Source organism: Misgurnus anguillicaudatus, chromosome 13, assembly GCF_027580225.2.
Source record: "Misgurnus anguillicaudatus chromosome 13, ASM2758022v2, whole genome shotgun sequence".
Taxonomy (NCBI): Eukaryota; Metazoa; Chordata; class Actinopteri; order Cypriniformes; family Cobitidae; genus Misgurnus; species Misgurnus anguillicaudatus.
In genome coordinates this window covers 20,067,105-20,094,228 of record NC_073349.2, presented here as the reverse complement: position 1 = coordinate 20,094,228, position 27,124 = coordinate 20,067,105, and the positions used below count along the sequence as shown (strand labels likewise).

The window sequence follows — 27,124 nt, the reverse complement described above, 5'->3', positions numbered from 1 at the left end:
TGGGTTACATAAACACTAGGAACATATTTTTCTCCAAATATGCATGCGTGGTCGCTATAACCCGCTGTCTGCATGAGTCGCTTTTGCCATTAGAACTGCTGTGTATGCAAACACCCGCTATAAACTTGATATTATAAACCTGCTTTATTGTCATGTTATATTTGTTTGGTTTGTACTGTGATGTCCTGAAATGGTTTGATGTACATAAATCAAACCATAAATATAAATTCTTTCTGAAAAGAAAAGTTATTAAATGAAATTAAATGAAATTCACATTATATTATTCTGACTTAAATGTCCAAATTTGGGGCCACTGTTTGTATTTTTTGTTTGTATTTCACTGTTTAATTTTGTAAGTTGTTCGAGATTTGAATACTAAGATCTGTACGTTTTGTCCAATAGCATCAGTTCCTGTCTGAAGCCCTGCAGTGGAGAGCACAGAATGATCCTGATCATGTCCTCTATATGCTCCTTAATGCAAAGGTAACACATGCAACCACTAAAAACTGATTGATTAGTGAAACCCTCAGCTGGTTTTTTGACTACTGACTTTGCTTTCTTTGGCCTAAAGGGGGTGGCAGTGAGCACAGCTACATGTTCTCAGCTGCACAAGCGAGCGGAGAAGATCACAGCAGCTTTGTTGGAAAGAGGAGGAGTTAACACTGGAGACAATGTAGTACTGCTTTATCCACCCGGTAATGACATCCAGTTCTGTTTTCATTGGACACAGATGTTATTAAGTTAATATAGTCAACCCAAGATGATTTAAATACAGCAGCTTTAAAAACATCTGTACAATAGCAAAAACACACAGATGGAAATTTTAAGTCATTGAGATTGATATCCATCTTTCTTTCTTTCAGGTATTGAACTAATAGCCGCTTTCTATGGCTGTTTGTATGCCGGTTGTATTCCGGTCACCGTTAGGCCTCCTCACCCACAGAACCTCGCTGCCACTCTGCCCACCGTCCGAATGATCATAGATGTGAGTTTAAGCAGTTTGCACATGGCGAACATAGCAATTGAATCTGAGTTTCAAATGCTTTAATGTACTGTAAATTGCTTTGGATTAAAGCGCCTGGCAATTGCATAAATCTAAATGTAAAATGTTCATATTAGGTGAGCAAAGCCGCTTGCATCCTCACAACTACGATGCTGATGAAGACCTTACGATCTAAAGAGGCAGCAGCCAGTGTGAATATCAAAACATGGCCGAATATCATAGACACAGGTACAGTAATAAAAGAAGTCTCGTACTATTATATCTCGTACTATATATCGTACCAGTTAAGCACAACTCTACATCCAGTAATATATTGTGCATGCAGATGATCTTCCCAGAAAACGGCCTCCCAATATCTATAAGCCGCCCACTGCAGAAATGTTGGCCTACCTGGATTTCAGTGTATCCACTACTGGCATGCTAACTGGAGTTAAGGTAAGACACGTTTGCCTTCACAGTTTAAGTTTAGCAATACACTACAAAAATACGTAGTCATTAATTTTGCTCTTTGGCAAGAACCAGTGTGTTTGATCTGTGCATTGAAGATTTGACTGCCCGTTTGGTTCTTTAAAGTCTTTGTGTTTTATTTTTATTTTTCAGATGTCTCATTCAGCTGTCGGTGCTATATGTCGATCTATCAAACTGCAGTGTGAGCTGTACTCCTCCAGACAAATAGCAATCTGCTTGGACCCCTACTGTGGCCTGGGCTTTGTGCTATGGTGTCTGTCTAGGTAGTATACAAAATCCAAATCCTTTTAGGACACATCCACACAAAGCCAGAGCTTTCCCTATCTGATCTTTTTTTAAATCTGATTTTTTTCCTTCTTAAAGGACAAGTTCGGTATTTTACACTTAAAGCCCTGTTTTCAGATTGTTTATGATGAAATAGAACGGTTTTGACGGAAATTTCGACATTTGCGGCTGCCCCAAGAATTTTTGGGTGTTTGTGTTTCAGCGTCTACCACGCTAAATGCCTCATTCGCACCGCAAGACCTCCAGACGTGCTTCAACGCGTCTTCACATTGAAATCGCTCACGCGTGACGCCTCTACCGCAGCTGATGTGAACGCATTAGGATCGGAGCGCGTCCTCATAGAAAATACACATATCTCTGTAAAGGCAAAGAGAGAAATTTAAATCGAGCAACGGGTTATAAAAATGCTCGCACTGCATAAAAATGGTCTCTAATTGCAGCCGCATTTAGGAGCCCTATGATGACAAAAGTAAACAGAAAGATCGGATAATGAGATCAGCAAATTTAGCGAGTCATTTAATGCCGTTATTGGTCGATACCAATCGGAGCATCCCTATTTTCTACATAAGATTATTCTACTCAATGTAAAAAGATAACCTTGTATATTTTAATATTGACTGAGTAAGACCATGACAAAAATTGAAATCAAACTTTGATGCTCCTAATCTCATAAATACAGCCTGGATTTCACTTAGCGGATCACATATTACTTAATACGGCACAGTGGTGCCATAAAATGTGTAGCAACATATATCTGTCTTTAATTTGTCTGTGTTGTGTTTAGTGTTTATTCAGGTCACCAGTCAATCCTGATCCCTCCTATGGAGTTGGAGACGTCTCTGCCCCTGTGGCTAAGCACCCTCAGTCAGTATAAGATCAGAGACACCTTCTGTTCTTACTCTGTATTGGAGCTCTGCACCAAAGGCCTTGGCACACAGACCGAAGCTCTGAAAGTAAGTGAACAGAATAAAGTGTGTGTTTGGGCAGGATTTATGTAAGGTTTAGGACAAAAACGCCACCAAAAGTGACACAAAAATGATATACTTTTCAAAGCGACTTTCAGTGCATTTAAGATTTTGTATCATTAAAAAGTGTGATGGTTGACAGTGTAGTATTCTCTTATAAATCAATTTCAGGTTAAATACAAAAAGTTACATTTTTCAACAGAAACACATGCACTTATTCATACACAATAGCTTTCAGGAAAGGACTTGACAAACAGGGTGGACATGTTTACAGATGGTGTCATGGTTATGCGCCTGGCCTGAAGTTAAAGGGACACTCCAAGGGGACTGTTTTCAGGCAGTGCGTGATATCACTACGCCTGCTGCAGCCATGATACGACAGCAAAGTACTTGATTATTACGCTGGATGAGAGTATAGCTCCTAGCCATATCTGCCTAAAAAATCGCAACTTTCAATTTTCTGTCAGTCTTAGTACACGATGTAACTACAGAAGAGTCAAGTTTTAAATAGGAAAAATATTGAAACTCTTTGGTTATTTTTTTAGTGCGATGCTAATGGTCTAATCAGATTCAATGAATTATGCTAAGATATGCTAAAGTGGTAGCTCCAGACCCGGAGATCAGCTGAATGGATTCCAAAACTGACGGAAGTTAAGTTTGGGCCATGGTGTTATTTTTGCGGAAACGGTCTATAAATGTTAATGAGAGATGTGTTTGTTTGCAGACCCGTGGTGTGAACCTATCGTGTGTAAGGAGCTGTGTTGTCATAGCAGAAGAAAGGCCACGTTTGGTACTCAGCCAGTCATTCTCCAAGCTCTTTAAAGACCTGGGCTTGTCTCCACGTGCAGTCAGCACTGCTTTCGGCTCCAGAGTCAACCTGGCCATCTGTCTACAGGTTGGGGCAAAAAGAACATATACTGCTGTAAATGTAAAAGGCATGAATTTTTGTGTCAAAAGCAAAGAGCTTTGCTCATTACTTTGTTTTGTTTCTCAGGGCACCGCCGGTCCAGACCCATCCACTGTTTATGTAGACATGAAGTCTCTCCAACACGACAGGTGTGTATTAGTCAGGACCAGGTCTTTAGTTCAAAACGCCACTGAAGTTACAAAAATGGCCAATATACACTACCGGTCAAATGTTTTGAAACACTTGACTTAAAGGGGCCATGGCACAAGACTTTTTTAAGATGTCAAATAAACCTTTGGTGTCCCCAGAGCACATATGTGAAATTTTAGCTCAACATACCATATACATTATTTATTATAGCATGGTAAAATTGCCACTTTGTAGGTGTGTGCAAAAATGTGCTGTTTTGGGTGTGTCCTTTAAAATGCAAATGAGCTGATGAAATTCAAACAGTGATCACAATGATGGTGGTTTCTTGCAATTAAAACTCAATTGTGCTTTTCTCTGCACTAAATGGCAGCGCTGTGGTTGGATAGTGCAGATTAAGGGGTGGTATTATTATAAGAAGAGCTCCTTATGACATCATAAGGAGAGCCAAATTTCAACGACCTATTTTTTCATGTGCTTGTAGAGAATGGTTTACCAAAACTAAGTTACTGGGTTGATCTTTTTCACATTGGCTGGGTTTATAGAAGCACTGGGGACCCAATCATAGCACTTAAACATGGAAAAAGTCAGATTTTCATGCCATGGCCCCTTTAAATGTTAATTATGACCGGTAGTGTAGCTTGGTTTTTACATTTTTAGTCGTTTTTTTTATTTCAACCATACTTACGTTCAGACTTAGAATTGCCTTGCATTCATTTAATAAAGTATTTCATATTATAGAGCATTTTATATTTATGCATTTGCCAGATGCTTTTATCCAAAGCGACTTGCAGTGCATTCAAGCTATATATTTTATCACTATATCTGTTCCTCAGGGTTTGAGCTGCAGGAACACATCTGTGTGTGTTTTTCTTATTTTTGGAAGCAAATGCGCCCAATTTAGAAGTAAAAAATCCCAAAATTCAACTCTAGGGGGCAAATATTGCTATTTAATTAAACATATATATTTTTACAACATAGATTAGATTTTAATTTGACAGTGATGTGAAAGCAGCTCATTACATTGACTTACCTGAAATGTTTCTCTCTCTTAGAGTGAGACTGGTGGAGAGAGGAGCTCCTCAGAGTCTGCCACTGATGGAGTCTGGCACTGTAAGTTTGCCTTTGTCCATACTACATCATCCTACATAATTGGTTTTAGACATTTAGTTCACTATATTGTTTTTTATGCATTCCCTCAGATACTTCCTGGAGTGCGAGTAATCATTGTAAACCCAGAGACTAAGGGACCACTAGGAGACTCTCATCTAGGCGAGGTGACCAATCACACATTACATACATTACAAACGTAGATTTGAGTAGTCGGTCTGTTTTGACACATAGCACATTGTAAGTCATTTTCTGAGCTGTATCACTTTTTTGTCTTTGTGTTTTAGATCTGGGTTACCAGCCCTCACAATGCCAGTGGTTATTACACCATCTACGGTGAGGAGAGCCTGCAGGCGGACCACTTTAACACACGACTGACCTTTGGAGAGACGGACACGCTCTGGGCCAGAACCGGATATCTGGGATTTGTCAGGAGGACGGAGCTACTGGATGCCAGTGGAGGTTTGTAATATAAAGAAGAAATGATGCTACATTTTTATTTGGGATTATCACGATACAGAGGTTGCGATTCACAGGGTTCCCATGAGTCCTTGTAATTTTTGATCCAAGTTTGTGAATCTGGGGGGGGGGATTCAAGGCCCGGGGAAGTTTTTGAAAATATACATATATAGATAAAGGTCATTGAAAGTGCTTGAATCTATTTTATACAAGAAAAATCCATGTTATTCCCTGTGTAGTGTAGGATAATTTTATAAAAATTCTAGACTTTTTAAGCACACGTGCTAAACTGTTCGTTTTAACTGCTTATATCTTCTGTATGCGAATGTTGATTCATACCAAAATGCTTTTTTGCATAGTTGTGTTTGACACATGAAAACGTCTCTGGGTTACGTATGTACCTGTTGTTCCCTGAGAAGGAAACGAGGCGCTGCGTCTCCCTTGCCATACTTCCTGCACGCTGTCTTTGGCAATATTTCAGATAGTGATATACTTCCTGGCTCCTGCGTCACCCTGTCTTTATCTTAAGCCTTACCATTGGTTGAATTTGATATACACATTCAGACGCACTTACCACTGAAGGCGTCGCCAAAGTGTCACCGCAGTGACGCAGCGCGAGTTCCCTCAAAAGGGAACTGTAACAATGTATCTTTAAAAGTAACACGATGTAACCTTGCTCTTACTTGAAATGTGTCCCCACATTTAGTCCTTGAATTTGAGGGCACCTGGAAAGTCCTTGAACGGTCCTTGAATTTGAAGTTAACTAAGGTGTGGGAACCCTGGATTCATACTGTAAAGAGAGGCAATATGTTGGGATTTATGCTGCCATTAATCTTTTTTTAATCAGTATTGCCAAACAAAATATCATGATACTCACGTGTTGATGTTTTCCTATGCCCCTAGTTTATACTGTGAATAAAAATAACTTGATGTATTACTTTTTTGTTTTGACTTTTTTGTAATAGGCTGAAAATGCATTGACAAGCTTTCCCAAAGATACACTGCATCACTACGAATACTGTTTTTCAACTTCCTTCTTTTCTACCATTCGTCTTTCAGACCGCCATGATGCTCTGTTTGTGGTGGGTTCGCTGGATGAAACACTGGAGTTACGGGGTTTGCGTTATCACCCCATTGACATCGAGACCTCCGTGTCTCGGGCGCACCGCAGCATTGCTGAGAGGTGAGATTGCCATATACCTAACTTTTAATTCTCGACTGTACAATAAAGAACACAATCTCTAATATTTTTTTATCTCTTTCAGTGCCGTCTTCACTTGGACCAATCTTCTGGTTGTCGTGGTGGAGCTCAGTGGCTCGGAGCAAGAAGCCCTCGACTTGGTTCCACTGGTCACTAATGTGGTGCTAAAAGAGCACCACCTCATCGTCGGTGTCGTGGTCATCGTGGACCCCGGCGTCATCCCTATCAACTCACGTGGCGAGAAGCAACGCATGCATCTGCGCGACTCTTTTCTGGCCGACCAACTGGATCCCATATACGTTGCGTACAACATGTGAGGCGCTAAATCTCAACGTTGCCCCCCACAGAATCGCTCGCAGTGGCCGTTCCCCTGTGCTGTCGGCACAACAGTGGACATGAAGGAGGAAGCCGGGCCAAGCCACTCTGTGTTTCTGCGCTGAGCCTTGTAGATATTTTTATGTTCTCTCTAATGTGATCGTGGCTGAGTTGTGTAGCCCGTTTGACCAATGGTGGAGATGTCCACCCGACTCAAGCCATCCAACCCTCTGAACATTCATTATGTCACGTGGAGGGTGGTGCTCTCTTTTAAAACATGCTTCTGCCCTTTAAATCAGGTGAAAGCACATTTTCACCATATATACAATGCGGATACGTTGACTTTGAGGTCAAGATGTAGTGCCACCTACGGTTTGCTTTTTCCATAGAGCAGAACTTGTAGTAACATTGCAAAACCGTGCTGGAGGTGTAAGGGACTAACCCATGAAGCTTTTCTGTGCACTTTATCTCCTCTAATGGGCCAGCACTATTGCCGAATTAGAGGAGAGTCCTTAGTTTTCATTCTGGAAGTGCAAGTTTTATGAATCAACAGTATCACCAGCAAAGCAAACATCTATATCTATTTTTCTTTTACTCAAAACTGCTCATTTCAATGGTTTTATTAATATAGGACGTTTACATGCAGCACCTGCTTTTATTATTTTTTTAACTATAATGCACAACATTACAAAACGAGAGTGAGAAGTAAAATACCCTTTTAATAGAAAGCACACGCAGCAATTTTAAGATAATACATTCGTACCTTGAGATTTATATGCATTACGTATATTATGGGTGACAGAAAAGTTTCAAGGTCAAGACAGATTCACGCTTTTTTAACCTTGTGGACGTTTCTTGTTTTTAATGTATGTGTCTGTCTTTATTTTAATTCTGGTGTCAAAGGGACTTTGGAGGGATGAACAGATGGAAGGTTTTGATTGTAAACTATATAATGTAGTGTCTCACTGGTGTTACTGTATAAACAAACGGGACCCTATTATCTGGTCCCCAAAAAACTTGACTGATATTTCATACTTGATGGCAATTCTCAGCATCACTGATTGAAGAATCATGATGCTGAAATAATAAAATATTTTTACACATTACCGCTGTGACAAAAAATTGCATTTTTAATACAATTTCTTTGTTTGCCCTTGATGTTTCTCTGAATGTTGTGCGTGTGTGCGTTCATGTGTGTGTGTGTTTCGAAAAAATTGAAATAAATTGATAAAATAGAGGGAAGGAAGAGTAGTGTCTATCCTTATAACATTACAGTAATATTATTAGCACCTAAACAAAACATTTGAATGGCCTTAGATATCAAAAACTATTCTTCCTCTTCTTTCCTTCCAGATCTGTTTACATGTGAAATTCTGTGCATGCCTTTTTTTTTAAAGATGCTGAAGGTTTTTTTATTCTCATACTGTTTTGTATTTTAAATTCCCTTTTTTTGTTAGAATTGACTATTTTGTCAAATATTTTTTTCTGTTAATTACATTTAGTTATTGTTGTTGCAGAATCTCTTTAATTCTTTATTACAGTAACTTCTTTATTCATGTGAGAAATGTGCAAATATGAGAAAACTGTTAAATGAGCCTAAGAAGAATTTACATTTAGTGCTATTTGACTACATCTCAATGCTTTGTAAAAGCAATCAAAAGCAAACATTTAATTAAAAGCATTAAATACTTTTGGCACTTTGAATGTACTTCTTCACAACCAAAAATTAGCTTTCTTTGAGCAGTTTCCAGTCTGTTGTTTTTGAAATATGTTTGTCACTGAATGCAATTTAAGATTAAAACAAAGAGAACATTTTACAACATATTTCTTGAAAAATAATTGCATCTATGACATTAAAGACATGCCATTATAGCAAGTAATCCCATATATTTATATTTAAAGGGATAGTTCACTTTAAAATGAAAATTCTGTCATCATTTACTCATTCTCATGTTGTTCTAAAGCTGTATGAATTTCTTTTTTCTGATGAACACTAAAGAAGATATTTTGATAAATGATGGTAAACACACAGCAGGTAGTGACCATTGACTTCCATAGTATGAATTTCTTTTTTCTGATGAACACTAAAGATATTTTGATAAATGATGGTAAACACACAGCAGATAGTGACCATTGACTTCCATAGTAGGAATAAAAAATATGATGTAATTTAATGGGTACCGTCAACTGTATGCTTACCATCATTTATCAAAATATTTTTTCCTACTATGGAAGTCAATGGTCACTATCTGCTGTGTGTTTACCATCATTTATCAAAATATCTTCTTTTGTGTTCATCAAAAACAACATGAGGATGGGTAAATAATGACAGAATTTTCATTTTAAAAGTGCACTGTCCCTTTAAGTAGCACGGGTGTATTTGTAGCAATAAATAGAATGAGTCAAAATGATTTTTATGCCAAAAATCTAGATAGATCATGTTCCATCAAGATATTTTGTAAATTTCCTATCGTAATATCAAAACTTAAAATACATTTTTAAGTGGATGCAGTGCTAAGGACTTCATTTGGACAACTTTAAAGCAATTTCTCAATATTTAGGATTTTTCGCACCCTCAGATTCCAGATATTCAAATAGTTGTATCTCAGACAAATATTGTCTTATCTAACAAGCCATGCATCAATGTAAAGCTTATTTATTCAACTTATTGTATTAAAAATTTTCAAAAATTGACCCTGATGACTGGTTTTGTGGTCCAGGGTCACACCTTATGTAAAACAATTATGAATTTGATTTAAAGCATTGTAGAATTGAGCTTGTGAATACAACCAGTTTTGTTGTCATCAATTTATTTTAAACCAACAAAATGCATTTTTTATATTTTAAAACACAGCAGGTCAGTAATAACATATTACTAAGTGTATTATAAATATTTCCCATTTAAGCTATTGACAACCTTACAAGTTTAATCAGTCTTTATGCACTCCAAAAGAAACAACATATTTTACTAATAGAGCAAATCTGTTTTTTCCACCAGATGTCACTATATAGTCTTTAAATTGTGGTATATTTGGCTTAAGGTGAATTATGAAGAATAAGGCGTCTGTGATAGCCAAGTTTTGCTTTGTCAGTCTGTGATATAAAATCAGAACTAAAGCACATTTTATTGTGCTTTAGTTTACTTTTTAAGATGTCAAATAAATCTTTAGTGTCCACAGAGTGCATATGTGAAGTTTTAGCTAAAGCACCATATAGATAATTTATTATAGCATGTTAAAATTGGCACTTTGTAGGTGTGAGCAAAAATTTGCCATTTTGGGTGTGTCCCTTTAAATGCAAATGAGCTGATCTCTGCACTAAATGGCAGTGCTGTGGCAGATTAAGGGGGGGTGTTATCCCCTTCTGACATCACAAGGGGAGCCATTTCAATGACCTGCAGAGAATGGTTTACCAAAACTGGTAACTGGGTTACTCTTTTTTTTTACATTTTCTAGGTTGATAGAAGCACTGCATGGTATAATACATATTGTAAACATACATAATATATTGTAAAAGGTGGGATAATCGAGCAATTGTAGAAACACAAGAAAGGCCACAAGACAACATGCAGTTGCAAAAATGTGTCACATCAGATTAATTGAGAATTAGAAGTGTGTGTCAGCAATCAAAGAATTAAAAAAGTAAGTGCATAACAGAAAATCTGTATAATGAATGAACTATTTAATCATTTATGTAGCTTAGCAGCACAAAGGTCATGGGTTTGATTATCAGGGAACACAAATACTGATAAAATGCATAGCTTAGATGCACTGTAGGTGCTTACATCTAAATCTAAATGTAAATGAGGGTAAATAATAGCGACTAATAGTTTAAGAGTGTTGTAGTATAAACCACCTCCTGCGAAACTACAAGCACAAACCATTTCTGCTGTCACAGCACAGTCCCAATACTCTGGCCTACTGCATAAAGACAGTGGCAAACCAAACACACTTGCCTTTTGCGGTGCACCAAAATAATCTGATAAATATAAATGTTTAAAACACACACAAAGGTTATGAGACAGTATTAATAAAAACAATAATTCAGGATAAAAAAACATTTGCGGTCTTGGCTAGGCAATGACCAAATGACAAAACTCAGTGCTCTTAACGCATACTAAATCCATACCAAACCTAATATACTGCAAGGCTACGTGTATCCTAGCACACATCATATTCAGTTCAAAGACTGCAGGTGTTGGTATCTGAACAGGCCCAAAATTGTACTCTTTTTCTATGTATTTGATCTAAAGATCAGCACTTACCACCAGGTTGAAGGTTGTATCCTGTGATGTAACATGACTCAGGTGTATGCCGGATAGGAGCTTTGTCAGGTACACAGATGGGAAAAACGAACTCATTCAACACAAAAGGTGTCTTTAGTTTTAACAGAGCAATACTAGAAAGTAACAGGATTATATTTGTTATGTCTGACTATTCTGCTTGCTGTGTGGATTCATCATTGACACCCAGACTATGACTTCCTACTCTGATTAGAAATTAAGTGTATATTGATGAATAAAAGAATTGTCTTCTTGGGACTATTGCTGCATTTTATTTCGGATGCCTCTATGTCGCCATCTCTGTTTGCATAAAAAATTGCATATTTTCTTTTATTGCAAATTGTTTTGCAATAAATAAGACAATGTTCATTTACATATCAAAATGTGGTATTTTACTTATCAGTCTCTACGTAGGATGAAATCAAATGATGTCAGAATGACATTTCCCAAGAGATCGTATCCAACCGCTCAAATTATATAATCTTCTATACAAACTTACCATTGTGTATTGGTGTATGGTACGGACTATGGAGACAGTTATGAACACTGACTTTATAATTTAAAGGAATATTCCATTTTCTTAAAAGAAAAATCCAGATAATTTACTCACCACCATGTCATCCAAAATGTTGATGTCTTTCTTTGTTCAGTCGAGAAGAAATTATGTTTTTTGAGGAAAACATTGCAGGATTTTTCTCATTTTAATGGACTTTAATAGAGCCCAACATTTAATACTTAACTCAACACTTAACAGTTTTTTTCAACGGAGTTTCAAAGGACTATAAACAATCCCAAACGAGGCATAAGGGTCTTATCTAGCAAAACGATTGTCATTTTTGACAAGAAAAATAAAAAATATGCTCTTTTAAACCACAACTTTTCGTCTAGGTCCGGTACAGCGCGACCTAACGTAAATGCGTAGTGACGTAGGGAGGTCACGTGTTACATATATAAAACGCACATTTGCGGACCATTGTAAACAATAAACTGACACAAAGACATTAATTAGTATCGGTTGACATACAACAACATAGGAACGGTCCTCTTTCAACACATTGTAAACACTGGGGTGGAGTTTCGCGTTCGTCCTCTGTGATCTCTTGACGTCATGACGTATTGTGTGGGGTCACCTGGCGCATCACGACCGGATCTAGACGAGAAGTTGTGGTTTAAAGGTGGATTTTTTTTTCTTGTCAAAAATGACAATCGTTTCGCTAGATAAGACTATTATGCCTCATTTGGGATCGTTTATAGTCCTTTGAAAAAAACTGTTAAGTGTTGAGTTAAGTATTAAATGTTGGGCTCTATTAAAGTCCATTAAAATAAGAAAAATCCTGCAATGTTTTCCTCAAAAAACATAATTTCTTCTCGACTGAACAAAGAAAGATATCAACATTTTGGATGACATCGTGGTGCGTAAATTATCTGGATTTTTATTTAAAGAAAATTGAATATTCCTTTAATAAACAAAAACAGTTGTTTATTTTTAACTTTTTAAAGTCACAATGAAACGGAAGTGATGGGTTCTGAAATGAGAAAAAAGGTAGGGTGGGACTTGAATTTATCCATCAACAACTAATTGGATCATTGGAAGTTGGCTCATGTTGTTATTTGCTAATCGCTGCAATCCTTTCCTGAGCCCCGCCCTCCTGCCATACCTTATGACGTATAGAGGAAGTGAAGAGAGATCGTGGCTGCGTCCGAAACCTTAGGCAGCTGACTTGTTGCCTCTCTGCCTCATGAGGCATGAAAGCAGCTCCGGGAAAAACTTTTGGACAGCCTTCATAGGCAGTGTAATGGAATTCTGTTTGAAAAATAAACAGAGAGCGCCTTTGTGATAACTACTCCTATTTTCGAAAACTGTAATGCTAATTTCTCGCTAGAAATGCAATCAAAAAGTGTAAAGAGTCAAAATATAAATTTATTCCAGTAAATTTGTGATCCAGCTGCTTGACCAATCACCATCCCTGCGCACGCATAGAATTGTGGGACAAGATGATAAAGGTAACACAGTAACTTTTAAAGCAAACATTGGCTGCTTCAAAAACCTCTAAAATGGTGCCTAAAGGGTTGTGCACACCAAAGCTTTTAAACGCGGCTGAAAATGGCCAGTGGATGCCCAGCGTTTTGGTTGCTGTGATACTTCTGCTTTGTTTATCAGTTGTTTGTTGTTGTGGTATTTGTCCCGCCCCTCCTCCACTGTGATTGGACGGCCGTGTGAGAGCTGACATTGACGAGTTGAGCTTTTCACCCAAAGTTGAATATTTTTCAACTCTCTGCGCTGACCACGAAAACTGCCGAACACCGGCTTTAAAAACCATATTATCGTCCCTGCTCCACTGTGATCAGATAGCCGTTTTCATTCAAAGTTTAATATTTTTCAACTCTGAGCGCAGAAAAAACGCTGAGCGCTGGCTCTCAGCATGGAAAAGATGCCAGCTGCTGGCTTTTTTATAAAAAAGCTGCTCTGCCATTGGAAACGATTGCAAACATACTCCGGTGTAAAAGCATTGCACGCCCCCTAAAGAAGCAGCATTCAAAGGCAGGAAGGCATCAAGATACGTCTGAATCTAATGTTTGGTTACTTCCTGTCTCCTGAGATACCTTCAGCTACCCTGCCTAATGTACCGTCTTGTCCCACAGTTCTGTACGTGGACGGGAGTGTGATTGGTCAAGCCTGGTCGAGTTCGAAAAAATTAAATGGCAGACAAGAAAGCGGCTGGAGCACAATTTAGTTTTTTTTTTTACTTTTTACACCTTTTGATTGCAATTCTAGTGAGAAATTAGTATTGAAGTTTTCAAATATGTGACTAGTTATCACAAAATCGCTCTCTGTTTTTAATTCAAATAGAATTCCAACAGAAAAGCAAAAATATTTAAATTCGAAAGTTGCTGGTCCTCGTGAAGCAAAATGAGCACTTATGGAGTGTAATCCGTTGTCTAATGTTTAAAGTCGCACCTCTCATTGAATATAAATCCAGGCCACTTGGTTTGTTTACATTATAAATATTCATTATAATTGGAGCAGATCATACAGTATTATATAATTATGTTTGGCTGAAAATATAAAATAAATAAAAATATAAAAATACAGCTCGTAGAAACAACTTCTTTGCAAATAACTGAAGGCAAGTATTTGCATGTTCATGTAAGTGCTTAAAAGATCTTTATTACTGCTAAACAGCACCGATTCCAAAGAGATGCTTTATCAGATGGGCATTACTCACAATAAGAAGTCCATCCAGCAAGAGATAAAAAGGACTGAGAGTAATTTTACAAGTGACAGGTCCATGATTAAGGCACCTGAGACAGATATTGCATGAGCTTTTCTCAGCCACCCCGTATACCGGCTAGCACGAGTGTATATGCCAGGTTTCTTAGGCAATGCACAACCCTTTCCATGACTTGTCACACCATAAAGGTAAAACCTTTCCAGATCTTTGCTGTAGCACTGTAGAGGGCCACCACTGTCACCCTTCATTGAAAAGTAACCCAACACATACAGTCAACCACTGATATTTTTATATATTTGTGATATCGTAAAAAAAACATTACCTGGCACGTGTCAACACCTCCGTCATCAAATCCTGCGCAAATCATGTTGTTATTGACATGGCCATTATACCAGTCTCTCTGATTGCAGGTCCTGGCATCAATGAGCAAAACTTCAGCTTCCTGAAGAGTGTTAACTAAAAGATTGTTATGATGTAAGAGGAAAAAGTGAACTGCAAACTTTGCTAAATCATCTTTTTTTATAATACAGAGTTTTTAAGCACAAACCTTTGGATACTACGCTGCCCCAGCCAGTAATGTAACATGAGCCAAAGTTGAGTTGTTTCTCTTGCATTTCATTTTCAATTAAACACAAAGGCTGTACATGTTTTGTAAAATACAGTTGGTGACGCAGCTGCAGGAGCGCCACGTCGTTGTTATAAGTTGATTCATTGAACTTTTCATGCAAGATCACTTGCTTAACTGAGCGATACTGAATGCCCCTTCCTTGTCCAGATCGAACATTCAGTCCAGCCACAACTCGCAGTTTATAGTTGTTACTGTAAAAAGGACATGCAAGGGTCATCTTTCATGTAAATCAGTATTTTTTTAAATCTATTTCTTGATGTAAAAACTGTAATGCAAAATTAAACACGACTGAAATGTTTTAATAGCAAGAAGACATGCTCACCTGCTCTTGAAGCAGTGGGATGCAGTGATTACCCAAATACGATCAATGATGGACCCACCACAGATATGCCCTGACATACGTTGTATACTAACCTGCCAAGGCCATGCACCCTCCAATGCAGAATGCCCTCCTAAAATACGAAACCTCTTTGGGGGACCCAGGCCAGGCTGCTGTCCACAACCTAACAGAGCATTAAACATCTGATTCTTTTCATTTCTTAGTTTTTGTTACATAACCTGCCACTGAATATTATAAAACAAACAAACAAAAAACAAAAAAAATACCTGCACTTATCCCAGGGAGTATCAAACTAATAATAAAGAATAATTTTGGAGATGTTTTGAACATTTTTAACATGCAGTAATTCTCTAAAAAGAAACAAGAGGGAGAAACAGTTTGGTTATCATTTAACAAATTTAAAATTATTAAATTAGTTTATCTATGCAGATAACATCCGTGTACACAATTCCCAATTGTAATACCTTTCGTGGCAGATAAAGGGCACTAAAAAGGTTAGTAAAGGTCACTACCTTTTATCTTAAAGAAAAATCTTTTGTTCTCCGTTTCATGTTGTTTTATTGTCCTTGTAAAATTATCAGTGATAATGAGTTAACAACCTGCTTATATGTTTGTTTTTGCTCTATAGTTACCCAAAGCTTTTTTCAAATAGGCAGGATTTTGCTGTCACAACACAAATAACCTAACCTACTGTCTGGTAGTTATTGTTTAGATATTAGATATAGTCCGTGTATTCCCTTACGTCTGTCGTTATCAAAAAAATATGTGTTTATGATTTTAGCCGACGAAAACTAATATGTAACTTGCCTCTCTTTTAAGAAACTGGTGGTGGTACCTATTGGCCGACACTCCCTTGCGTTTCGCTGGGAGTCATCAATTATGCAGGCTAACGGTACACACTGAGGAGGAAGGTAGCAGCATCAATATGGCGACATCCGCAATTTCTTTCCGATTTACTCGACATCTACAGTCCAGTGCGGTGTTTTTGGATAATCTCTAACGTGTTAACAGTAAGTACTGCGTTTAAATGATGCACTTGCAATGCGTTTATTCTGCGCAAATCGTCTGAATGAATGTCGCAGAGACGCTGCACGCTGAGGTTTATCTCTGTTCGATACCGCCGTGCTTATGAAAACGCATATATGTATTCACTATAAAGCTGTGCTATCATTATTTTGTTTTAATGTGATTAGACTTGGACCTGCCCTGCCCTTTCATTTTTTCCTCGGATATGACAGTTTTAAGAGGTCGTGACACGAGTTAAAAATGCATTCATATTAAACAAACACGAATTATTTCCAGAAATACATTGTGATAACGCGCGCTGTGGTATAGATTGTATATTCGCGATCAATGACGCGAACCATCATTTGAATATTCCTGTCAGCTTTTAACAAAAATGGACTTGAGTAAATGTATAACAAAAAATGCACATGTGGGCAGATTTTCACTGATACGTTGTAATTGAGACGTTCAATATGGCAATACATCCACGGCTGCTTATTGATTGTGGGGTGGACGGACGCAGGTTGCACGGGTGTGGTATGCTACATGTTCTTGTTTATGTACCTCGCCAGAAGAAACCTTGCATATTGTCGTCGAGTCGAGATATCTCGCTGCTGGCTTATAAAGAGACCCCAAATAACGGACTTTTCCCTCAGAATGGGGTTACGTTACGCTGAAAATGTGTTTTGAGCAGATTGGCGGATCGATTACAAAGGAGGAATTTAGACGAGAGACAAAATACCCCACTGCAGTATTTTCCGTTTTTCTTCGGTGGCTTTGGCCCGCTTACGCGAATGCGCCGGACTCCTCGCTGTTTATGGATGCAAGTTTTCAACCAAATATTTTTATCTGAAAATTTGGCACGAGTCCATTTGGCAGCTTTATGGAAAACCCGCAAATGTCGTTGGTTTAACCAATGATCTCTTCAGCCGTCGATTTCGTAATCGTTACATTGATGAAATCAAGGTAGGACCACTGCGCATTCAGTCATTCAGCATGTAACGTTCACGAAGAAAAAACACGTTGAATGTATGAATTGTTGTCATAAAATATATTCATTAATGCTATATCTGACACAATATATGTGGTATTTTGCATTTCAATATGTATGTTGCTTTTATTTGGTACCGAATGCATGTCATTTTAATGTTGGAGACCATTTCAGTGGCGCATAAAGACGAAATCATGAATGGATTTATTATTAAGACTTTGCAAACAATCGCACTATTACAAATCCAGTATGGTGTTTTTATATCTCCCGTGCACCCCAGCCCAGCATATAGTTTTCTTATGGTTTCTAGAGGTTTCGGCCCATCCAGTATAGCCCAGGTTCACACCCGTTTAAACCCAGATTTATTCATTTTAGCAGGCCTGTTCTTTACCTGGTAGAAACGTGGTGCTGATTGGACAGCTCCCGTATTTAACGTTCACCATCGCTCGTGCCTACTAAACCTAAATTACGAAATAAGACAATAAGATAATCATTGGTTTCATTTTGTTCAGCACAGTAATTGTTACAGTCTTCTTATTTCCTTAATAGTGCATTGCACAGAAACACTATCTTGTGTAACAATGCAGTTGCTATATTGTTATTTTGTGATATACAGTATTGTTGCATGAAGGTAACTGTGGTACGTATTCACTTCAAGGCTGGCCAAAATGAAACGAATGAAACACATGTCGGAAAAAAATGTGAATATAGATTGTGTGAAAAGCTGTATGTGCGCTAGCGCTGTAATATCAGCATATGGCTTGGTTGTTTAAGTGTCTGCCCTCGTAAGTGCCTGTCACGTGCTGGTTTATTTATGAAATAGCAGGACACACAAGCTTTTAGACATTGTGGTTCATCAGGCCATTTCTTCACCCACTCCATTTCCCATGCTGTTTAGGGGACATCTGTCCAACAACATCTCTCAGTGGATGCGATATTTACTAATGTTCATTAAGTGAAGGAAGGATCAACTAAAATAGCGTCTGGTATCTTCTAACTACACCCTTCTAATTTTTAGCAGCACCTTTTCATTTAAAATAGAAACATCTATCATTGTGGCCCAAAACAAAACAAAAACATCCAATTAATCATTGATCATTGATCACTAAGTTGCTGCTGTATATTACTTCAAACAAAATCTATCCCAAGACAAGCATCATAATGGAGGGTGCTTTTCATCTTTCATGAAGTGGATGACTCATTCAGGATCGAGTGCCAGTTTCTCTTTAACATGCTCTCAATTTAGCAACAAATTGTTTTGATGTGTAAAGTAGTATATTTTTAGATGCAAGGCCCTTGTTTTACCTTGCACAAAGATGACCATATTTATTAGCAGCTCAGATTGTGAGAGGATGATGTAACTTGCTAGTATTGTTCAGTAATCATTCCACAAGCTAAAGGAATAGCTGGAACTCATATTTATTAAATTCTCGGGAACCTTTGGGATCACTTAACATGAATTTCTTAAAAGCATTGACAAGGTAATACAAGATTATTAGATAACCAATAATCTTATGGTTTATGTTAATGAAATGTCTCATAAACATTGAATCGAATGTAATGGGTATTTACTGGGTCTTGCTTTAAACTGTCTGCTCTAATAAAACATATTTATGCATGATCTTATCTTGAGTTTTTGTAATGTTGTATGAAGGTCATTGTGTGTCTTTATACCGTATAAGAAATAGTCATAAGAAAGAATATGTAAAGAAATTATGTACAATATTTATAAATAAGAAACATTATAGATATATATTTGGGTGATTCTCACGAAATCCAGATTTAGGTGTCCAGCATCTGAATTTTTAAAAAGCCCTTAAAGCCAATTTGTTTTTGCACATTTAAGATTAACTTACTATAACCATTATTTTTAGAGGATTTGAAAAATATTTCCTATAGAATTATTTACATTTTTTTATTATCATTATAAAAAATTATCATTACCGCAACATGATATTACATTAAATATATACAAACTCATGTTTCGGTAATGAGAACTATAAAGTTGTCTAGGTACTATGACAAACAAAATTTCAACTTTTATTTGGAGAGAAATAATAAGAACTGCTTACCTGGTAGCCATCTTGAGTGTCACAGTAAATTATGTCCCTTCCAACATTTTTTTGTTTTTTTGAAAATGTTAGTTCCTTGAGGGCTTAAACAATGATTGAAAATTGTTGCGGAGGATGAGAAAATTGGTCTGGGACACATTTATATTCTTTATTATTGTGTCTACATTTACCAATGATATCCAAATACCACGTTTCTTTACTGTAAAGGTTTATAGTATAACATGCACTGAAGCTTTTTATTTTTTTTAATTATAAATATTTTCATGTCCAAGAACCCAAATCCAGTCATGGACACATTGCGGTAATGAAAATGTTACCTTTAAATGTGGAAAAAACAACAAAATTGGTTTATATGATGTCATTTGAAAGCATGTGCAAAATAGTACATGAAGAGATGTTTGTAACTGTATGCTTCTTATTTTGATACTCTTACTTTGCATTTACTTTTTTTAATCAAAATGTTTCATAACACCTCATAAGTCTTATTTTGCGAGAATCACCCATGTATGTATGATCATCTTCAACTCACAGGAATTCGTATGTATTTTACGAGTTGGCTACTTCATATGAATTCATATGAAGAAGTGAATTCCACCAAAAATGTACAATCATTAGAAAAGAACAATAGTGATACCCACTCCAAAGCCAACGTTACAGGGGCGAAAGAAAAAACATACAAATAGTCATATGAATACGAATTAGCCAAAATACATACAAATTGCCATAAGACTGTGTTGTAATTTCTGTTTTGCAGGATAAATATTGTATGTAGAAATGTGAATGTGCAATAACAATGTTCTCTTTTTTAAACATCGTAGATTTGGCTGCCGTGGAGGGTACATAACAGAGGAAGAAGTTGCTGCAGGATGAAAACATGGCTGCACCCCTTATTGCACCGCCAGGACCTGACAGCTTCAAATACTTTACCAGGGAAAGTCTGGTTGAAATTGAAAAGCGCATCGCTGAGGAGAAAGCCAAGCCGGCACCTAAGCCAGACAGCAGTTACCGTGACGACGATGACGAGAACAAGCCCAGACCCAACAGTGACTTGGAGGCGGGCAAAAGTCTGCCCTTCATCTATGGGGACATCCCTCCTGGCATGGTGGCAACACCACTGGAGGACTTGGATCCCTTCTACATGAATAAGAAAGTTAGTGATGTCTATCATCTACTGTCATATCACATGTTCCTAAAATTCAAAGATTCTTAAGGCACCATCTTAAGTTCTCTGAAGACATCTGTAATAATAAAACTGTAATAATGCTTCTTGTGGTAACACCATCATAAAGTAAAAAAAATTAGTTCTTTAGGAGGGTTTTGCCAAAAAATGGTACCTCAAGAATCTTAATTGTAAAATGTGTGGCCTGCTTAGTATGGATCATTCAAGAGAATCTGGAGAAGTTGTGTATGTGTTTTTCCAGCCATTCCTGACTAAAATGTATTTAAATATATATATAACCCAACCCATTTTACCAAAAAGCATACAAATGACACGCAGTGTGATTATCGTGCAATAGATACGCCAAAATCCGCTTTTGCGTGCATATGATACGCCAGTCCTTCCCATTCACTTATATGGCGAATCGTTTCATGTCGTTTTATTTATTGTTTTCTCATTAGTTTTTTTGTTTTTTTACCATTGTCGCTTGGGTTTAGGGTTAGAACAACTTTTTGTTATATAAAAATTACATCCTAACCCAAACCCCATCTCTAATCCCAACTCCAAGCGACCATGGCTTAAATATAGACAAAAACATGGAGAAACCTGTATATTAAATAACCTGCTTAAACAAATCTGAAATCTAACCCTAAACCCAAGCGAAAATGGTTTAAAAAACAGAAAACAAATTAGAAAACGATAAATAAAACGACACGAAACGATTCGCCATATAAGTGAATGGGAAGGACTGGCGTATCATATGCACGCAAAATCGGAATTTGGCGTATCTATTGCACGATAATCACACTGCGTGTCATTTGTACGCATATTGGTGAGAAAACCTGATAGTAACACACACCAACAAACCCAAATATAGGATTGGCTTTAAATTTGATATTGTGCATGATAGCCTTTTTAAATGTGGGCTGATGTGATTTCATCATACAAAGATATCATTTTACAAAGATTTAGGGTAACTGGGTTACCACATATATTTAGTTGCCCTGTATAAACCATGCCTACAATGCAAAATCATTTATTTGTGCCTAGACATGTATGTTGATTACTAATGAGAGTTTTGGGAGGTCAGCAGTGATCCGCTGAAGTTCCACATGACAGACTTTTAATTTTTACTGCAATAATAGAGCGAACCGAAAAAGCCTCAGGGATTTTTAAAGGAGCAGTGTGCCATTTTAAAACAGCTGGTAAGATAGTTAGACAATTTAAAATGTTTTATGCTATTGTTTTGAATGAATAGAGTTTGTTAAGCCCCTTAGAGGTCTTTGGTTTGAGGTGATGTGCATTTGCTGTTTCTTTACTGCATGCTAACATTTGACTATTTTAAATTCCTAAATGGTCATTCTAGATAAGAGAGCAATAATGCTGAATTACAGTCTTGCCTTTTTCATATGCACATACTGTGAGTGGTCGGACAGTTGCTTTTATAAATAAGCTACTGTATATGAGACGTAGGCTAGTCCCGAAGCAGATTTTCTGGAACGAGTTGTTGTTATGAGATGTAGCCTTAGGGTGGAGGATGAGGTCATCTTTTCTGTCTGAGCCGTAATGGAGCCCTGTAGGCTCAGCCCAGCTTTCCTGTGCTGTTAGGGCTATGGCACAGGGCTAAGTGCAGTGGTAAGAGTTAAGCAGGTCTACCACACCGGACTTAATAAATAATGCACAGGCTCATTTGTGTGTGTTAATGCCTGTTAAAGTGTGCCTGTGCTGAAGCTTTTTCTCACCTCTGCTTCATTCCTCTGCCTGGCTCGCATGCATAGCGCACTGACTGTTATGTAACCACCCCGCTCTGTGCGCTAGAAGGAGATCTGATGAATACCTCATGGAGGAGCGTATGTGAAATGCAGTGCAAAGGAATTGAGCGATCTTTAAAGCAGACTTCAGTTTTACTGCATTACAATAGGCATTGCAACAGTGCCATATCATTTTTTGATGCATCTGCATTTTGCACATGCATGCAGAATGTCTTGCATTTTATAGCTCTTTTATCATAAACTTGCTGGCATTGTGTTTAGATCTTTCTGCACCTCATAGGCTTTCATTGTCCTTTTGTTACCATACGCTGAGCTTGGCGTGCAGCTTGCAGCAATAGTGAAACATGATTCTGAAGGATGAGAGCTGCTCTCTTCGTACTAGTGCAAAACCAGCTGAGAAATGTGAGCTGGCAGCTTTTAAATCTTGACCCATGACACTATCAGAAGCAATTAGCCTGAGAGAAAGCTTTGCTACAGAAACTGTTGATAAACTACTAAGTCTTGTTTCTTCACTACTGGGATCACTGATCAAAACAGCCAAAATCTAGGTGATATTGCAGGGAACATGAACGATGCTTCAAGAATAATCAGTATGTTATTTGGACTAAGGTAAAAATATTTCTCACAGATTTACGCAATAAGTTAGGGTTTGACTAGGACTACTGTATGTTTATCAATCCAGAAATGTCATCGTTCGGTGAAGGTGCACATAGAAGAAGATGGGGGAATGACAAAGAGGGGTCATAAATCCTAGAAGGGGCTCTTCAAAATGTGCCACGCGGGTCAGTTAATGCTTCCTGCGTGACGCAGCACTCAGAGTGGGATTGGGTGGGGGGCTGGTGGATGCAGGACGATCTACAGATTGAGAATAATCGTGCTCCTCCTTCTTGTCCACTCAGCCATACACTTCAACATTTAGCCAATAATATTGCCAATTTAGCAAACGTCCTCTTTATCTGCTGGTTTAGTGCCTGTACATTTTGTGCTTTGGGGAATTAAAATGATTAATTCCACATTTATTAAACAGTTTTGACATTGAATCTTGCTATGAGTATTTTAAGTATAGTTTTTTGTTGGTTTTCAATCAAACTGAATTGTGAAAGTAAATGTTTATCTGTCTGCTGGTTGCTGGAGCTCTGCATATCATTGGCGCTGATGGTGCTTTCTCGTTTCATGGCTGGTTGCTGCACTCCTCATCACTTTTACATCAGTTTAGCACATTAATGTTCCTCCATTTTTAATAATTTTTTATTTATTTAGCTCTTTTTGCCTCTTCTGGTTATTAGTATTTTTGTAACGCTCTGGTAAAACTCATAAACAGATCAACATTTTGTACTGTATGTCATTTTAGTTTATCACAGACAAAATGTAGAGTACACGTATCCTTCTGCCTTTGTGTTATGATGAAACCTACACTACACGCTTCACCTGTATGTGTTTACATCACTTTTTGTATCACCCTGTAACATGATCTCTCTCTCTCTCTCTCTCTCTCTCTCTCTCTCTCTCTCTCTCTCTCTCTCTCTCTCTCTCTCTCTCTCTCTTTGTTTCTCCCTCCCTTTTCCTGTTGTTTTTCAACTTCACTTCAAAACAATAAATGCAATAAATATAAAATATAATTAAAAGATTAAATAAATAATATAGTATTAAACTGCAGGGTTCCCACAGGTCCTTGAAATCCTTAAAAGTTTGTGAATCTGGGCGAAAAAAAAATGTAAGCCCCTGGGAGGTTTTTGAAAATATACATACATAGATGCAGGTCATTGAAAGTGCTTGAATCTATTTTATGCAAGAAGTTGTCTTGAAAAAAAATCCATATTATTCCCTGTATAGTGTAGGATAATATCATAAAAATTCTAGACTTTTAAGCACACATGCTAAACTGTTCGCTTTAAATGCTTATATCCTCTGTATGTGAATGTTGATTCATACTAAAGAGCTTTTTTGCATAGTTGTGTTTGACTCATGAAAATGTCTCGGGTTACGTATGTAACTGTTGTTCCCTGAGAAGGGAACGAGACGCCATATTTCCTGCGTCCCTGTAATGCCAACTTTGGCAATATTTTAGATAGCGATATACTTCCTGGCTCCCACGTCACCCTGTCTTGCCATACTTCCTGCGTCCCTGTAATGCTGACTTTGGCAATATTTCAGATAGCGATGTACTTCCTGGCTCCCACGTCACCCTGTCTTTGTCGTTAAGCCTCACCATTGGTTGAATTTGATATACACATTTAGACGCACTTACCCCTGGAGGTGTCCCCAAAGTGTCACCGCCGTGACGCAGCGCGAGTTCCCTCGAAAGGGAACTGTAACAATGTATCTTAAAAGATAACACGATGTAACCTTGCTTTCACTTGAAATGTGTCCCCACATTTAGTCCTTGAATTTGAGGTTATTGGACCTGGAAAGTCCTTGAAAGGTGTGGGAACCCTGAAATTGAACATGTTTAACGTTAACATCATTGTTTATTTTTATATATTTATTTTATGACTTATTTATATAATATGACAGCAGACAGATGTTAAGCTTTGTTTTGAAAAATAGAAAAAATATTGGCCAACCAGTATACATTTTAAGATTTAACAACGCTGTAATCATACTGTACATAGGCTTTTTCGATGTGTTTTCCCCACAATACAATTATTAGGCAAGATGGGAAGAGTGATATGTCATAGTGCTTTTTCCTCCATGTGGAAATCCATATATCTATCCATACGTTGTCCTGGTGCACTGGTGGTTTGAAGGACGTTTGTCAAAGACGTTTCAATCAGTGCCTGAGGCTCAAATTATCTTGATGTTTTCAGCTTCTCCTCATCCATCTCTCCTAATGCTTCCCACCAGCTTTTAATTGTCTTCTTGTTTTCTAGCTCCATCTCCTCTCCTTCCTTTCACTGCTGTGCTTACTCATTGCTCTCTGGACCTACTGTGTCTCTCTGTCTCTCGCTCTACCCCCATCGCTCTCTGTCCCACTCTCTATCTTTTTCTGCTCCTTTCTGAATTATGAAATTTTTAGTAGCTGTGGAGCCTGTCATGCATTAAAAAGAGGAAACCCACATGCACTTTTCCTATATGTGTGTGTGTGTGTGTGTGTGTGTTTGTCCGTAGCGCGTGTGCGCTTTATAAAGAGAGTATGGAAAAGGGCATTTTCGTCTATACGTAAAATGTTTCTGCATTATTTTTTCATTTCATGCTTTGGCTTGAAGGGACACTGCACTGAAAATATGCTCATGTTCCAGCTCCCCTAGAGTTAAACTTTAGATTTTTACCGTTTTGGAATCCATTCAGCTGATCTCCGGATCTGGCGCTAGCAATTTTAGCATAGCTTAGCACAATCAATTGAATCTGATTAGACCATTAGCATCACACTAAAAAAAACAACAAAGAGTTTGGATATTTTTCCTATTTAAAACTTGACTCTTCTGTAGTTACATTGTGTACTAAGACCGACGGAAAATTAAAAGTTGCGATTTTCTTGGCTGATACGGCTAGACACTATTCTCTCATTCTGGCCTAATAATCAAGGACTTTGCAGCTGTAACATGGCTGCAGCAGGCGTAGTGATATTATAGCCCTGTTTTTGCCTGACAATAGTCCCCTGCTATTGATAGTAACCAAGGGGACTAAATATCGAAACTCTTTGTTTATTTTTTTGCGCGATGCTAATGGTCTAATCAGCTTCAATGGATTATGTAGCCTGGTTAGCCAGACCTACATCAAGATGTAAGGTCTGGCAACTCTTCACACAAACGGCTCAATGCAAGGGGCGGGATATAAGGTTGTCCCTCAAAATGCCTCTGTACGCAATAGGATAGCGCTATGACCAATCAGAGCAACGAAGAAGGTGAACTATAAGTCCCCTGCGTTTCCCCAGCAGTGGAGCTAATTGGTATATCAAACTTTTACCGTAACCAGTCGGCAAAACTCCAAACACATCTTTCTTGCTTAAAAAGGACTTCAGTAGGGTTATTTGCTCTTCTCTCAAAGAAAAACATAAGTCTAAGTCCTCCGGAGTCGCGGCCAAAGCCGCTTCAAAAGAAAGCTGTTCGCCATCAGCAGCAGCCATTCTTTGTTTTCAAGTAGGAACCGTCGCAGGCAGCTCTGTCGTCATCATGTTAAGCCCGCCCCACAGACGCTACACACGATGTGATTGGCCTGACCAAATTTTGGTTTTTGGAGCTGTTAAGTGTATTGTGAGTGCCTAGACTAAACCCTGGCAGCAAATATATTTTGTGGCCGCTAGGGTGCGTCTAGATTTCTAGGCTATGGATTATGCTAACCTATGCTAAAAATGGTACCACAAGACCCGGAGATCAGCTGAGTGGATTCCAAAATTGTAAAAAACAAATGTTTTACTCTAGGGGAGCAGGAAAATGAGCCAAAAAAGTGTAGTTTCCCTTTAAACTATGGTTTTAAACCCTGTATCTTAGGAGCACACAGATGAATGCTGATGCTATGGTTGTTGAGCAGACTTTCAACTAAGGAGGTCTTAATATGTAGTCTACATGGTGGCCTGATTCAGTCTGACCCAAATAGTCTTCTCTGTCATTAGTTACATACACAATGTGTTATTTACCGAGTTGTGTTTCCTTAATCTAATTTAGTAATGCGGTCCGGCAAATGAAATAATATGAGATCCAAATTATGAGGCTCGGTAATGCCATTTACATTTACTGTTTTTTATATGATACAGTATCATATGCCTTTTAAAGTGTTCTTCTGTTGAATATTGACCATTGGGTCAACATGAATGCATTGACTCTTCGTTCTGCATTGGATGTG

General features: G+C 37.9%; 3 protein-coding genes across 5 annotated transcripts in view; 2 read left to right on the top strand and 1 right to left on the bottom strand.

Moving 5' to 3' along the window:
• Positions 1-7,966, top strand: part of dip2ba (disco-interacting protein 2 homolog Ba) — a 50,566-nt gene extending 42,600 nt beyond the window's left edge. Inside the window, exons 25-38 of the mRNA XM_055189290.2 lie at positions 403-483; positions 572-695; positions 864-985; positions 1,120-1,231; positions 1,329-1,438; positions 1,604-1,734; positions 2,541-2,709; positions 3,446-3,616; positions 3,716-3,777; positions 4,831-4,888; positions 4,978-5,052; positions 5,173-5,347; positions 6,404-6,527; positions 6,610-7,966. Of these exons, the coding sequence (XP_055045265.1) occupies positions 403-483; positions 572-695; positions 864-985; positions 1,120-1,231; positions 1,329-1,438; positions 1,604-1,734; positions 2,541-2,709; positions 3,446-3,616; positions 3,716-3,777; positions 4,831-4,888; positions 4,978-5,052; positions 5,173-5,347; positions 6,404-6,527; positions 6,610-6,862 (1,767 nt within the window). The 3' untranslated portion in view covers positions 6,863-7,966. The remainder of the gene's footprint in view (positions 1-402; positions 484-571; positions 696-863; positions 986-1,119; positions 1,232-1,328; positions 1,439-1,603; positions 1,735-2,540; positions 2,710-3,445; positions 3,617-3,715; positions 3,778-4,830; positions 4,889-4,977; positions 5,053-5,172; positions 5,348-6,403; positions 6,528-6,609) is intronic.
• Positions 7,967-14,277: 6,311 nt separating this feature from the next.
• LOC129430513 (acrosin) lies at positions 14,278-16,949 on the bottom strand. 3 transcript variants are annotated; one of them, XM_055187797.2, is made up of 6 exons: positions 16,913-16,949; positions 15,610-15,693; positions 15,326-15,506; positions 14,923-15,194; positions 14,698-14,831; positions 14,278-14,617 (listed from the first exon to the last, which is right to left on the bottom strand). In XM_055187797.2, the coding sequence occupies exons 1-6, from the start codon at positions 16,932-16,934 to the stop codon at positions 14,366-14,368; spliced, it is 945 nt and encodes a 314-aa protein (XP_055043772.2). In that variant the 5' UTR covers positions 16,935-16,949; the 3' UTR covers positions 14,278-14,365. The 3 variants fall into 3 exon arrangements, with proteins under 3 accessions (XP_055043772.2, XP_073731427.1, XP_073731426.1); XM_073875326.1 differs by lacking the exon at positions 16,913-16,949 and adding an exon at positions 16,179-16,318; XM_073875325.1 differs by lacking the exon at positions 16,913-16,949 and adding an exon at positions 16,151-16,292.
• scn8aa (sodium channel, voltage gated, type VIII, alpha subunit a) overlaps positions 16,930-27,124 on the top strand; it is a 59,566-nt gene continuing 49,371 nt past the window's right edge. Inside the window, exons 1-2 of the mRNA XM_073875324.1 lie at positions 16,930-17,314; positions 20,230-20,561. Coding sequence (XP_073731425.1) covers positions 20,286-20,561 — 276 coding nt within the window. The 5' untranslated portion in view covers positions 16,930-17,314; positions 20,230-20,285. The remainder of the gene's footprint in view (positions 17,315-20,229; positions 20,562-27,124) is intronic.

Excerpts from the sequence above, each read along its gene's own strand:
- LOC129430513 (XM_055187797.2), bottom strand. The coding sequence starts at position 16,934 with ATGCAAGGTTTCTTCTGGCGAG. Across the intron at positions 15,507-15,609 it reads ACTCCCTGGGATAAGTGCAG|GTTGTGGACAGCAGCCTGGC; the intron begins GTATTTTTTTTG and ends ATGCTCTGTTAG. Across the intron at positions 14,618-14,697 it reads GAGGTGTTGACACGTGCCAG|GGTGACAGTGGTGGCCCTCT; the intron begins GTAATGTTTTTT and ends TTTTCAATGAAG.